This window comes from Mustela nivalis, assembly GCF_964662115.1.
Source record: "Mustela nivalis genome assembly, chromosome: 4".
NCBI classification, from domain to species: domain Eukaryota; kingdom Metazoa; phylum Chordata; class Mammalia; order Carnivora; family Mustelidae; genus Mustela; species Mustela nivalis.
Window position 1 is genome coordinate 108257678 of NC_139023.1, and position 14458 is coordinate 108272135.

General features: G+C 38.3%; 1 protein-coding gene, 1 long non-coding RNA gene and 1 pseudogene across 4 annotated transcripts in view; 2 read left to right on the forward strand and 1 right to left on the reverse strand.

Moving 5' to 3' along the window:
- The first annotated feature begins 4220 nt into the window (after positions 1-4220).
- Positions 4221-4960, forward strand: LOC309863002 (omega-amidase NIT2 pseudogene; annotated as a pseudogene). The gene has a single exon. The product of its transcript is annotated as an omega-amidase NIT2 pseudogene (transcript).
- Positions 4961-10491: 5531 nt separating this feature from the next.
- Positions 10492-14458, forward strand: part of STPG2 (sperm tail PG-rich repeat containing 2) — a 591266-nt gene continuing 587299 nt past the window's right edge. For both annotated transcript variants that reach the window (XM_082729100.1, XM_082729101.1), the window contains exons 1-2: positions 10492-13177; positions 13978-14124. In XM_082729100.1, the coding sequence (XP_082585226.1) occupies positions 12967-13177; positions 13978-14124 (358 nt within the window). In that variant the 5' untranslated portion in view covers positions 10492-12966. The remainder of the gene's footprint in view (positions 13178-13977; positions 14125-14458) is intronic.
- Positions 12959-13616, reverse strand: LOC309863860. The gene is made up of 2 exons (XR_014311295.1): positions 13491-13616; positions 12959-13411 (listed from the first exon to the last, which is right to left on the reverse strand). It is a non-coding gene; the product is annotated as an uncharacterized lncRNA (long non-coding RNA).

A 14458-nucleotide genomic window follows, 5' to 3' on the forward strand; every position in this document is an offset into this window, starting at 1 on the left:
TGGAATTTGGTAGAATCCTGGAGCATCTTTTGGTATTAAAATTATACTAGTTTCATGAATGAAAATGAGATTTTAGCTTTATAATATGGAGTATGTGAAATAATATTGGAATTATCTTTTTTTTTAAGGTTAAATAAGACTTAGCTATGATTTTCACCTGGTTTTCATGCTTTTTTCTTTAAGGATTTATTTATTTAAGAGAAAGAAAGAGCATATGCTCACATGCATGAGTGGGGGGAGGGGCAGAGGGAGACCGAAAGGAAAGAGAGAATTTCAAACTGACTCTCCGGTGACCAAGGTGCTCTATGTGGGGTTGGATCCTACAACCATGGATCATGACCTGAGCTAAAATCAAGAGTAGAGCGCTCAACTGACTGAGCCACCCAGGCATTCCTTATGCCTGATTTTAAATAAACTTTTTATTTTTGAACAGTTTTAGATGTCCAGAAAAGATGTGAAGTACAGAGATACTCTCTTTATAACCCACACTCAATGTCCTTTATTGACCTCTTTCATTTTCGTGATTTATTTGCTATAATAATGAGCCAATATTGATATATTGATATGTACCAATCCATACTTTATTTGGATTTCCTTAATTTTTACCTAGTATCCTTTATCTATTCCAGAATCTCATTTAGAAAACTACATTGCACTTAGTTGTTTTGTCTTCTTAGGCTCTTTTTGGCTATGACAGTTTCTCAGACTTCCCTTGTTTTTGATGACAATGACAGTTTTGAGGAGTACTGGTTAGGTATTTTGAGGAATTTCCCTCAATTGGCATTTGTCTGTTTTCCTCATAATTAGACTGTGGTTTTGAGTTTCAGGGGAAGATCATAAGGGTACAGTGCTATTTTCATCACATCAAAATTACATACTGTCAACACAACTTATGACTGTTGATGTTAATTTTGATCACTTGGCTGTAGTAGCATTTGCTGGGTTTTTCCACAATAGTTGTTCTTTTTTTGTTTGTTTGTTTCAAGACTTTGCTTATTTCTTTTTTTCTTCATTTTTCTTTGAGAGAAGTTGGTGTGTTAACTTCAACATTTGAAGAATATTTCTTCTCCTTTAGGGAGGAGTATGTTCATAAAATACTTGGTATTTCATGATAACTTTGTATTTCAAAATTTATTAAGGTTCCTTTGCGGTCTAACAGAAGATTTTGTGTATCAAGTCCAATTTTATTTTTCACAACTTATTTTTCATCTATCCAATTCAGAAAGAGGTGCATTGATATGTCCACTACTACTGTATTTTAATCAAGTTCTCTTTGCATTTCTAAGAGCTTCTGCTTTATGTAACAGCTGTAATATTTGATGCATATGGTTTTGCTACTGTTGTATCATCTTTCATAAACTTGTTTTTCCCCCAGTTTTATTGAGATGCAATTGACATGCAGCACTGTATAAGTTTCAAGTGTACAGTATACATAAACTTGGTTTATCAGTAGCTTGTATCTCTCTTAGTCTAGTTTGGTACTTTTAACCTTAAATCTCCCATAATTGGTTATCTCATCTTAATTTGGTCTGAATTTCCTTGGTATCATTTTCCCATTCCTTTATTGTCAATGTATTTTAGTGATTCTTATAGATAGTAGTTTCTATCTGAGATTTTTAAAATTAATCTGATTATCTCTATCTTTAGTGGGAGAATTTAATGTTTTACACTTAGTGCAATGATCATATGCTTGATTTTCTTTCATTTAATTTTTATTATTTATGTTACTTTTTAATGCATTTATACTGGCTTGATATAGTGATTACTCATTCCATTTTTTTTTAATGTGGATACTCTATTACAAGATTTTCATTCTATTATTGGTTACCTCTCCTTTCCTGTGCTCCAAGTCAGACACATTTCCTCACTATTACTTGAAAATAAGATAGTCTTTTTTTTTTTTTTTTTTTTTTTTTTACTAAAACATTCTGTTTTTCTCTTGGTCACTCTCCACGGTAAGATGAAGCCTCTAGAATATTTTCATTTTCTTTATTCTTTTCTTCTCTTTCTCATCAGCCATGATTTCCACAACACTTTGTGTTACCTCTTCCTCTAGATCTCCCAGTTCCTCGTTTTTTCTATATAATTTGTCAGACTGCAAATTAGTTTTTCATCAGCCATGTCATCTTAGTTTCTAGAGTACTTACTTAGAACATATATAAACAGTTATATTTGGTCAGTTATTGTGTGTTAATATTTAAATATAATATGATATATTTACAGAAAGTTTATTGACCAACACTATTTCCTCTCTTCTTTATTGTGTAAGACAACACATTACCTTGAGGTTTTTCATATATTTTTATATAGATAATTTCTTTTTTGGTTAGTGCCAAACCATGAGTCTCTTCATTTGCTATATATGAATAATAAACAGTACTTTCTAAATTCTCACATATCCACACGTCTTACTTATGTGCTGACACATGCATAAAATCATTATTGGGCATAGGCTCCTTTGGTTTCCATCCACTTTTTTTCCCTTAGTCTGTGTATGTTTTCCTTTGTCTATGATGTTTCAGTGTTGAAAATGAGAATTCTAATTTCATTCTGATCCTTTCCCTTTATAAGCAACTTATTCTGTCTCTTCCATAAGAATTTTTCGGCTATGTCCAGATATATGCCATTTCTCATTAATAGCAACTCAATCTTCGTCCTTTTAATCTGAAGACTCAGGTCTTATTCTGAGGATTATTTTTCCTTTCTTTCTTAACTTCCTCCAATGCCCCAATTGTCTTTTCTGCTTTTAGAATGTCTATTATTAAAAAAAGAAAGAATTATTATTATTTTTATTATTTGTATATTCATTCTTCTGGATCTATCTGTAGGTCTCTTATCTGTTCCTGTACATTCCTGTGTTTTTATGTTTTTTTGTTCTCTGTTTTGACATATTTCTTCCATTTGGTCTCAAGCTCATTTGGGTTGCAACAATTACTAGCCTTTCTTTCAATTAATCTATGCAATTGTTCAGCTGGGAAGTCATATGTTTAGCTTCAGAATCTCTTTCCTGTGCTATAGTTAACCATCTCAAGTGCTCTTATTTTACTAGCTGTCATCTGTCTCTGCTAGCACCTACAGAAAGTGGTCTGAATTCTATTTATTTTGAAAGACCTTCCTCTCACCAAACATCATCTTAGATGATTACCTAGATGTATTAAATCTATTTTATAGGTGTATTATATCTTTATTTGTTAGCTTACTGGGGTCAGGTGGCACCCCACTGGTGCCTTCAATGATAGAAATCTTGGAAGTCATGGAAGGTGATGACTATCTCATGTGGGAGGAAGCCCTCATCCTATTTTCCCTACTGGAACATTCATAGAACCCAAGCCTTTACCTGTACCTGGCTACCCAGAGACCTCAGAAAGGGTTTACTTAGGAGAGTAAGATATATTAAAGTTGGTAGTTGAGGGGAAAGAGGTCACCTTTAAGTTCCTATAGTCCTAGATTCCCTGTGTAAGACGCATTCTTTCAATTAACTCCTTAAAAACCACTTATTTCACTGAAATTTCTGGAAATTCAAAATAATTTAATAAACATTTATTGAGCATCTTTTTACATATGTAAGAATCATAATGAGAGTACAGTGGGGTAAAAGGATATCTTCAGCTGATTATCCATTTTATTTTTCATATCCCTTTTTAAAAAAAGATTTATTTTTTTAAGAGTGTTTTTAGTTTTACAACAAATCTGCAATGAAGGTATAGAGATTTTCCATATGCCCCCTTCCCCCATACATGCATAACCTCTCCAATTATTAACATCACTCACCAGAATATTACTTTTTTTTTTTTTTTTAACTGAGGATGAATCTATATCGACACATTATAATTGCCCAAAGTCCATAGTTTACATTAGGGTTCATTCTTGGTGTTGCATGTACTATGTATTTGGACAAAGGTAAAATGAAATACAGCTATCATTATAATATTATACAGAGTATATTTATTGTGCTAAAAATCCTGTGCTCCACCTGTTCATCTCTTCTTCCTACTCCGCAACTGGTAGTAGCTGATCTTTTGTCTCCATAGTTTGCCTTTTCCAGAATCATACAGTATGTGGCCTTTTTAAGAATGGCCATTCAGAATGGCCATATGCATTTAGGTTTCTTTTATGTTTCTCATGGCTTGATAGCTCATGTATTTTTAGTGCTGGATAACATTCCAACATGCCTGCATGTACTGCGAAATATCCACTCACCTACTGAAAGATGTCTTGCTTGCTTCCAAGATTTGACAATTAAGAATAAAGCTACTATAGGGTCTCCACCCAGAGACCCTCCACCTGCTCTGTTGCACCACCCATGGTGCTACGTCGGAGAGCCATGGCCTCTTTTCATTTGGTCCTCATCCAACTTCAGGTTTCTTTCATCAAATCAGATAACCTCACTCAAGCCTGTGGCCTTGTCTGGGAGGCAGCAAGAGGAGGAGTCAAAATAGTTGCTCTTCCAGAGTGCTTTAATTCTTAAATTTGGTATGAAATATTTTCCTGAATATGCAGAGAGAATACCTGGTGAATCCACACAGAAGCTTTCTGAAGTAGCAAAGGAGTGCAGCATATATCTCATTGGAGTTTCCATTCTTGAAGAGGATGCTGGGAGATTATTTAACACCTGTGCTGTGTTTAGACCTGATGGAACTTTACAGGTAGAGCACAGAAAGCTCCATCTGTTTGACATCGGTGTTTCTGGGAAAATTACATTACAAGAATCTAAAACATTGAGTCCTGGTGATAGCTTTTCCACAATTGATGCTCCTTACTGCTGAATAGGCCTGGGCATCTGCTATGACACTGCTTTGTAGAGCTTGTGCAAATCTACATAGAGGGGCTGGCAGCTGTTAGTCTATTCTGGAGCTTTTAATTTGACTTCCGGACCAGCCCACTGGGACAGAACTGAAAAAGCTGGCTGAAATATGCCAGTAAATCCCCATTTTTATCCAGAAATGATCAGACCTGTATGCAGTGGGGGGAACAAAGCTCTAAGGGTTAGCATGTCATGAAACAGAATAATAACATTTCTGCAATTTAAAGAACTTCCTGTTGAATTCTTTACAGTTTTTTTTTTTTAAATTTTTAAAAAACACCAGCCTTTTCCCTTCCTGGGAACTCTCTATTGAGATGATGGAGCATCAGCACACCGTCTCTTTCACATCACATTAAACAGTTAAAAAGGACTTCCTGCTACCCCTTCCCCCGCCAAAAAATAAAGCTGCTGTAAAATCAGTGTGTAGGATTTTATGTGGACATTAATTTTCAACTCCTTTGGGGAAATACCAAGGAGCATGATTGCTGGACTATATGGTTAGTATGTTTAATTTTGTAAGAAAACTGCCAAACTCTCTTTCAAGGGGCTGTATCATTTTGGGTTCTCTCTAGCAATGGTCCTATTACTCTACATCCTTGTCAGCATTTGACATTGGATTTTGGCCATTCTAATAGGTGTGTAGTGACATGATGGTTAATTTTATGTGCCAACTTGACAGGCCTATAGAGTGTTTAGAAAGCTGTTAAAGCATTGTTTCTGGGTTTGTCTGTGGTGTGTTTCTAGAAGACATTAGCATTTGATTCAGTAGACTGCCCTCATCAATGTGGGCAGGCATCACTCAATCCATAGAGGGAATGAATAGGATGAATGAATGGAACAAAAAGCAAAGGAAGGGTAAATTTTCTCTCTTGAACTGAGACAGCCATCTTTTCCTGCCCTTGGACATCTGAACCCCTTATTCAATGGGCCTCCAGACTCTGGGACTTACACCAATGGTCCCCAATTCTCAGGCCTCTACCCTTGGACTGGGAGTTATACCATTGACTTCCTTGGTTCTCAGGCCTTTGGACAGGTACTGAATTATATCATGAGATTTCTTGGTTCTCTAACTTGCAGACTGGAGAATTGGGACTTCTCAGCCTCCATAACTGTATGGGCCAATTCCTGCAATATTTCTCTCTCTCTCTCTTTCTCACTTTCTCTCTCTCTCTCTCTCTATATATATATATATATCTCATTGGTTTTGTTTCTCTGAAGAAACCAACATAAGTAGTATCTTTTTATTTTGCATTTCCCTGATGATATATGATGTTGAACATCTTGCCATATGCTTACTAGTCACCTATAGATCTTCTTTGATGAGGTATTTAGGTCTCTTGTCCTTTTTTTAAAATTGGGTTGCTTGTTTTTTACTGTTGAGTTTTAAGAGTCTTTGCATATTTTAAGTAATAGTGCTTTATCAGATGTGTCTTTCACAAATATTTTCTCCCAGTCTGTGGCTTATCTTCTACTTCTCTTGACCCAGTATGTTTTCGCTTAGACATATGATCTTATATGTCTTCATATTAATAATTGGTACTTTAGTATAGATGTGCTTACTAGTATGGATATGTTTAATGTACTCTAACAAGTGGAAAACTCTGATTCATGGTACTACATTTGAAAAGCTGGCTCCTTTAATTCCCAAACTTTTCCTCTTGGTCTCCTTCTATCTGATAGAACAATACTTCTTCTTCTTCTTCTTCTTTTTTTTTTTTTTTTTGATAACATTTTTATTTATTTACTTGACAGTGAGAGAGCAGAGGCAGGGGAAGCAGCAGAGGAAGAGAGAGAAGCAGGGAGCTAGATGTGGAGCTTGATCTCATAATGCTGGGATCATGACCTGAGCTGAAGGCAGATACTTAACTGAGACACCCAGGTGACCCTCAGAACAATACTTCAAAAAAAATTTTTTTTAATTATTTATTTTTGTCGGAGAGAAAGAGAGAGAGAGAGAAAGTGCACAAACAGGAGGAGTGGCAGGCAGAGGGAGAAGCAGGCTCTTTGAGCAAGAAGACCAATGCGGGACTTGATCCTAAAGCCCTGGGATCAAGAGCTGAGCAGATGGCAGACACTTAACTGCTGAGCTATTCAGAAAAATACTTTTTTTTTTTTAAAGATTTTATTTATATACTTGAGAGAGAGACAGTGAGAGAGAGCATGAACGAGGAGAAGGTCAGAGAGAGAAGCAGACTCCCCATGGAGCTGGGAGTCCGATGTGGGACTCGATCCCGGGACTCCAGGATCATGACCTGAGCTGAAGGCAGTCGTCCAACCAACTGAGCCACCCAGGCGTCCCAGAAAAATACTTTTTATTTTTTTTTAAAAGATTTTATCTATTTATTTGACAGAGATCACAAGTAGGCAGAGAGAGAGGAAGGGAAGCAGGCCCCCTGCTGAGCAGAGAGCCCAATGTGGGGCTTGATCCCAGGACCCTGAGATCATGACCCGAGCCAAAGGCAGCAGCCCAACCCACTGAGCCACCCAGGCGCCCTGAAAAATACTTTTTAAAAAGACTTTATTTTTTAAGTAAGGCTGGGTAAGGCTCGAACCCACAACCATGAGATCAAGAGTTGTATGCTCCACTCTCCACTGACAGCCAGCCAGGCACCACAGAACAATACTTCTTAAAAAAGCAACAAAAAGAGGAGCTGGGTGGCTCAGTGGGTTAAAGCCTCTGCCTTCAGCTCAGGTCATGACCCCAGGGTCATGGGATCGAGCCCTGCATCAGTCTCTCTGTTCCGCAGGGAGCCTGCTTCCTCCTCTCTCTCTCTGCCTGCCTGTCTACTTGTGATTTCTGTCTGTCAAATAAATAAATAAAATATTAAAAAAAATAAAAGTATTAACTTAAAAAAAAAGCAACAAAAACTATCATCAAATGTCTGTGACCACATTTAGGAGATAAATAATTAATATAAGCATGGTTCATTTTTTTTTCTCAAGAAGAAGCCAGTACTCCTGTGTTGTTTCAGAACATTTACAAATTTTGGTTTGCTCATTAAATTTAAAGTACTAACCTGGTATCAAAAGTAATATTACTTTGTTGGTGTTTCATTTTATATTTTACTATCTTTTAAAAAATGTTCAACAAACATTAAAAATGTACTCTTTAAAATGTGCTATCTAAATGCTGTAATTAGGGGCTCCTGGGTGGCTCAGTGGGTTAAAGCCTCTGCCTTTGGCTCAGGTCACGATCCCAGGATCCTGGGATCGAGCCCCGCATCGGGTTCTCTGCTTGGCAGGGAGCCTGCTTCCTCCTCTCTCTCTGCCTGCCTCTCTGCCTACTTCTGATCTCTCTCTTTAATTTAAAAAAAAAAAAAAAAGCTGTAATTAAAAAATGATGTTCCCTAAAGTTTAACATTCATAGATAAGACGTGAAGGAAGGGCATTTCTAGGCAGAGATAAAGTCTTGAACAAAAGTACAGAAATGAAAAGGGCAAGGTTTGTGTGAATGTTATGTAACTTATGTGAATGGGGCGTGCAGGAAGATACAGAAATGGAAAAGTGGATTGGCTTGTTTGAAACACCCAGTGCCAAACTTACACAGTAGCAATAATTTTCTGAGCATGGGAGAGATATTTTCAAAATGGCACTTAGGAAGATTAACCTAACTTCAGTGTGTGGGATAACTTGTAAGAGACAAGTTACCAAAGGGATTCCAGTTGAGATGTTAGAATATACCACATCAGTAGGGTTGAGAACATCATCAAAATGACAGCAAGAATGCAGTGAGGGGTAGATTTCAGAAAGATCACAGGCAGAAACAATGGAACTAGCAGCTGTTTAGATGTGGGAGAAAAAAAAAGTAGTTGTCTAAGAGGTTTTAAGCCTGATGTATGGGAAGATATTGCTCTTCTGAACAGAAATAGGAGACCAGGAGTATGATGAGGCCATCAGAAAAAAAAATGAATTAAGGTTTGGGAGTATTTAACTTGAAGTGAAGGTGGATCACTTACATTTAAATGTTTAGCAGATACTTGGAAATGCCTGAATCTCAAAGGCGATACATGGTTTGACAATGAACGATTGCATATGGGGAAAGAGAGAGGATGGGAGAGAAAGAAAAATGAGAGAAAAACAAAAATTAGAGGAGACAGTAGATGCTGTTAAGGGATAGTATAATGAGAACCTGGAAATTACAGTACCTTGGACACCAAGAGAAAGGAAGCTTTCCCAAATAGGCAATTGTGGAAAAAACTGAGGGTGTTTCTCTTTTACACAGACTCCCTGTTCCTTAATAATAGAACTTGATACCCAGAGATGGGCTATGTTTTCCAGCCTCTTTTATAGCTATACGTACCTGCTGACATAGTTTGGGCCAATGAGATGTAAGCATGTATTTTGTATGTGTTACTTCTTGGAAGTCTCTGAAAAGAAGGGAGGCTATACTTTTGTTTTCTCTTCCTGCTGCTTATAATGCCTGGAATTCTAGTAGGTAATTTTTAGACCATGAACTCAGCTTAGACTGGGAGGCATACATCAAGATGTGGAGCAGCATAATAGAGCACTGTGGTTCCCTGCCACGAAGGAGCCACCGTATCGCCCCTGAAAGACTACCTCCAGAATTTCCTTTTTAGATGAATTAACAAACATACAGCCAATCTCAAGTAAGAACTGAGGAAAAAATTACTGGGTGTGAAAGTAAAGCATAGCTGGGGACATGTCCCTTATAATGGCTATGAAAACAGGTCTAGAGGGGGGCCTGGGTGACTCAGTAAGTTAAGTGCCCAACTCTTGATATCAGCTCAGGTCTCGAGCTTAGGGTTATGAATTCAAAGCCCCACACTGGAACATACTTAAAAAAAAAAAAAAAAAAGAAAGAAAATAGGTCTAGAGTCAAATGAACTAGTTTGAAATGCAGCTCCATTATTCATTAACTATGTGATATTGGGTGACAAATTTAGTGGCTTTCAGCATACTAATAAAGACAGTAATAGAACCTACTTCATGAGTTATATGAGAAAAGATTTAGATTATTGGTATAAGATGCTTCACAGTGCTAGCATATAATAGGTGTTCAATGAATGTAAGTGAAAAAAAATCAGGTGGTCACTGATAACATGGTATAATTTTTAAAACACATTTCATGAAATTTTTGTATTTCAGAATCATAATATGTCTGCAGTTTAGAGAAAGAAATTTATATTAAACAAAATACTGAACATAAAATATACTTTATGAGCTTCAAATGATTACATAAGTATTTTCACCATTCTGACTTGAATACATATCACTTTACAATGTGACTACTAATAACATTGACAAAGTATATTCTGTTGTATAATACATGCCAAGTGATGTATCACCATTATTTAATTTTTATTTAGGAAAAAAAGCAAAACAATGGAAACCAAATCATGATGGACTGAAGAAATTAGTTTTCAAAACCAATTCAGTTTTATAATATTTATAAGGTATTTAAAGCTATTGAAGGAAGAATTCCCACATCTCATGCAAGACTCCAGATATCACTGCAATCTACTTAATCCTCAGAATATTGTATGGAAAAATTGGTGACTATGGAGTTGTTCATTGCAGGAAACGTATTTGATAAAGAATCAATCTGATTTATTTATTCTAGTGGTAGCCAACATGGAGGAATGGGAACAATCCAAATTTTGTAGTCAAATAAATCTTAGTTCAAATATGGGTTCCATTTCTTACTAATACCGTGGAAATAACTATATAGGGTAGTTAATTAGCATTAAGACTATTTTGCAGAAACTGAGAAGTGCTGAGTCAAATTCTTTATTTCGTCTTTATATGTAATTATAACTCTATGTTAATGTATTTATTTTTTTCTGCAGCACACTCATTTAAAACTATTCAGGAAATATTTACTACAATGAGAGATAATGAAAAAAGATTTACTGTTCTCCTTTAAAAAGATTTTCCAATCCCAAAATATGGTGTACCATTCTTGTTACTGAATCGTAAGAAAGAAATAATAGCCGGGAAAGGTAGAACAGCTACAGTGATTAAGGAAATAGAGGAAGGATTTTCTTTAAAAACTTTTAAAAACTTCTTTTTCTTTAAAAACTTTTAAAGAAAGACTCTGTGTTAAGAATAGAGATTCTGAGAGACACCAAGTATTACAAAATTATAAAGAGTGTTGAAGGTGTATCTTTATTTAGATACAGAGGTGTGTTATTTATTTATTAAAAGATTTTCTTTATTCATTAAAATATTTTATTTGTTTATTTGATAGAGAGAGAGAGAGGGAACACAAGTAGGGGGAGTGACAAGGGAGAAGCAGACTTCCCACTGAATGGGGAGCCCAAGGCGGGGCTCAATCTCAGGACCCCAGGATCTTGACCAGGAGCCCCCAGAGCTGTGTTATTTAGATAGATCTGACCACAAGACCCAGCACCATTATAGTACCATTTATCAGTTACCCTTCTATGAGGTCCTTGAGAAAAGAACATGCACTGAGGAAACAGGCAAGATAGAAAAACACTGTATTTGTACCTGGGACAAAGGTTTTAAGGTCACTAAGTCCTGTTTAGAGATCTGCAAATGAGCTAGGATAAACCGTATGAAGAACTCCTGCCTAAATTAGGTTAGGCTCACTGGCCAAAAATCAGATCAGAGAAAAAGCAGATAAACCTTTCTTTATCACTTCCATTCCCAATCTCAAACCCAAATATATCTAAGGAAAGAGTAATCAAGGCCAAAACAGACTTGAACAGCCAGAAGGAGGTTGTCAGTCCACACCAGTGTTTACTACAAAGATGGCCTAGACTTGAAATTGCAGTCTGGGTTTCTATTCTTGTTTGGGTTAAGGGAAAATGAAGTCCCTAAGGAATGTCCACCAATAGAAAGCTAATTTATAGCACCACTGGCTCATCCTCCAAAGCATACAGATTTTTCTCTTTTCATCTATATAGTAAAATGCGGTAGTAAATGGGTTCTAGATCTCAATGGGTTATCTGTGGAAGATTGGGAAAATAAGGCTTAAATAACTTTGAGGAAATTATGAGGCTTTCTGCAAGCATGCAAGGAGAAACAAGACCACAAGAAAGAATTATGGATCAACATCTAGTTTCTTAGGAGGAAGAGGCAGTTTCTAAAGTCCTGCAATATGTATTTTTTTATTTTATACATCTCTCTTGTCACTTCATATTACCGCTGATACACATCTCTTTCTCCATTCCTTACAGAATGCCTGAGGCTGTATCACCACAGCCTAGCAGCAGTCTATAGTATATGTCTATATATCTCTGTCTCTATCTCTATGCATTTGTCAATGTGTGTGTGTGTGTTTTAAGAAATTATTTGACACAGAGAGAGATCAGAAGCAGGCAGAGAGAGAGGGGAAAGCAGGCTCCCTGCCGAGCAGAGAGCCAGAAGCGGGTCTGTCTCAGGAACCTGAGATCATGACCTGAGCGGAAGGCAGAGGCTTAACCCACTGAGCCACCCAGGCGCCCCTGCCAATTTGTTTTTTAAGTAAATGATTATTCAGCTAGATACTGAGTAGGAAAAAGAAAAAACGTATTACAGATATATCCTGTAGAAGCATACAGCTTTGTATGGAAAACATCTCACTTTTATGGAACGACTGTCATAACAAATGACCCACAGAACTGGGTATCAAATCGTGTTCTGCAGAGCATTAATATAAAACTTTGTAGTAGAGGGGCACTTTGGTGGATCAGTGGGTTAAAGCCTCTGTCTTCAGCTCAGGTCATGATCCCGGAGTCCTGGGATCGAGCCCCACATCGGGCTCTCTGCTCAGTGGGAAGCCTGCTTTCTCCTTTCTCTCTGCCTACTTCTGTCAAATAAATAAAAATCTTAAAAACAAAACAAAACAGAAAACTTTGTAGTAGATACAAGTTAAAGTACAGTAGCTCATTGGGGGTGAGGCATGGTCAAGAGAGTATCTATTTAAGCCTTTAAAGATAATTAGAATGTGGAAGGGCTTCTTGCTGGGGAAACAAAACAAAACAAAACAAAACAGGGCGCCTGGGTGGCTCAGTGGGTTAAGCTGCTGCCTTCCGCTCAGGTCATGATCTCAGGGTCCTGGGATTGAGTCCCGCATCAGGCTCTCATCAGGGAGCCTGCTTCCTTTCCTCTCTCTCAGCCTGCCTCCCTGCCTACTTGTGATCTCTGTCAAATAAATAAATAAAGTCTTTGAAAAAAACAAAACAGCCAGAGGACATTTTATGGTGGATTCTGACACAGACTTAAGACCATTGCACAAGCCAGGTTCCTTTTACCTGAGGTTAAGAGTCTCATTGGTTGGGGTGGGGGTGGGTGGACTGGGCCTTTTCAAGCCCTTGGTTATAAACAGAGTGAGGAGACGCTGTTGCCGTTGCCTGGCATGTGACAACAAACAGAGCTTTCTGTCACCCGGCCTTTGCATTGCTTCTCTTGGTGAGCTTTTCCTCTCTTTCCTCCGGTTCCCTGTTTCTTGTCACCAGCACTTCCTGAGATTCTCTTCGAGGTTTGGGATTCTCTGTACGATAGAGCCAGAGGTGTTTTCCCTCTGTGGGTGCGCATGTAGGTGTAGTAGCTGGGGGGGCTGAGTTTGCGGAACCCAGGCTCTGCGGAGAGAATGGTTTTTTCTTTCACAGTTTTTGCTATGTCTTTCCCGCCGCTCTAACGCTCCTAGAAGATAGAGATCATGGTCAAGCGAGCTCTAACCCCTTCTAACGTATTTTCTAGAGCTCTTCCGACAAGCACAAACCTTAAAGCCGTTGGCGCCGCAAGACGACCTGGGCTCTCCTTTTGAGTACGCGGTGAGCGAAGGGCGGAGCAAGGCGGGCTGTCCGCAGCTCAGTGCGCGTGCTCCGAGAGCTTGGCGGGGGAGGAGCCCTACGCCCCCTCGCTCCTAGAGACTTCCGGGGCGGAGAGAAATGGGCGGAGGGAAGACCGGAAGTACAGAGTCCGGCGCCTACTTTTTAATCTCCTTTCCTAGCGGAGTACTTCAGTTTGCGCCTGGTGAACAGTTAGATGGGTGTGAGGGGTATCTTATTCCTGGTCGCCCTCCCTTTTACTGTACCACGGGGTTCCAAATTGACCTAGAGAAAAATCTGACCCCAGTGAGCGGGTAGGGAGACAGCGTCTGTGGTTAGCTCGTCCATTTATTCAAGTTCTGTTCGACCGTCTTCAGACCGTCGTCAGCTTCCTTTTGCTCCTCGCCTCTAGTGGCTTTGTTTTTACCCTTTTTGCAGCGGCGGCTTCTCCCGCTCCGCCCCTCCCTCCCAGAATTATGTATGATCGAGCTCCCCGCTTGTTCAGATTGGCTGAAGGTGGCAGCACTGAGGAGCATGTGGGTCCTGGATCCTACCAGGTACCTTTCCTGAAGCAGCAGGCAACAGGTAAGAGGTAGGGAAAGGCAAGCCTCCCGTGACGGACACCTCACTTTCCGCCAAGCTCGCTTCTGTGTACTTGTTAAACACAATGGTACCTTAATAAGTGTAACAAATTAAAGACCGTGTTCAGCGGTGTCAAAATAAAAAAGGCTTGAAAAGCATCACAGGAGAAGTATTTTGGGTTATGGTTGATGGTGAATACATTGTTAGGGAGGTTAATGTTTATAACAACTCAATTGTATTAAATATAGGCATAGGCTCTAAGAACCTTGATATTGATATCGATGCTGAAAAGCAGCAAAATTAAAAAATTAAAACAATGACAACTCTGCACTCCAGA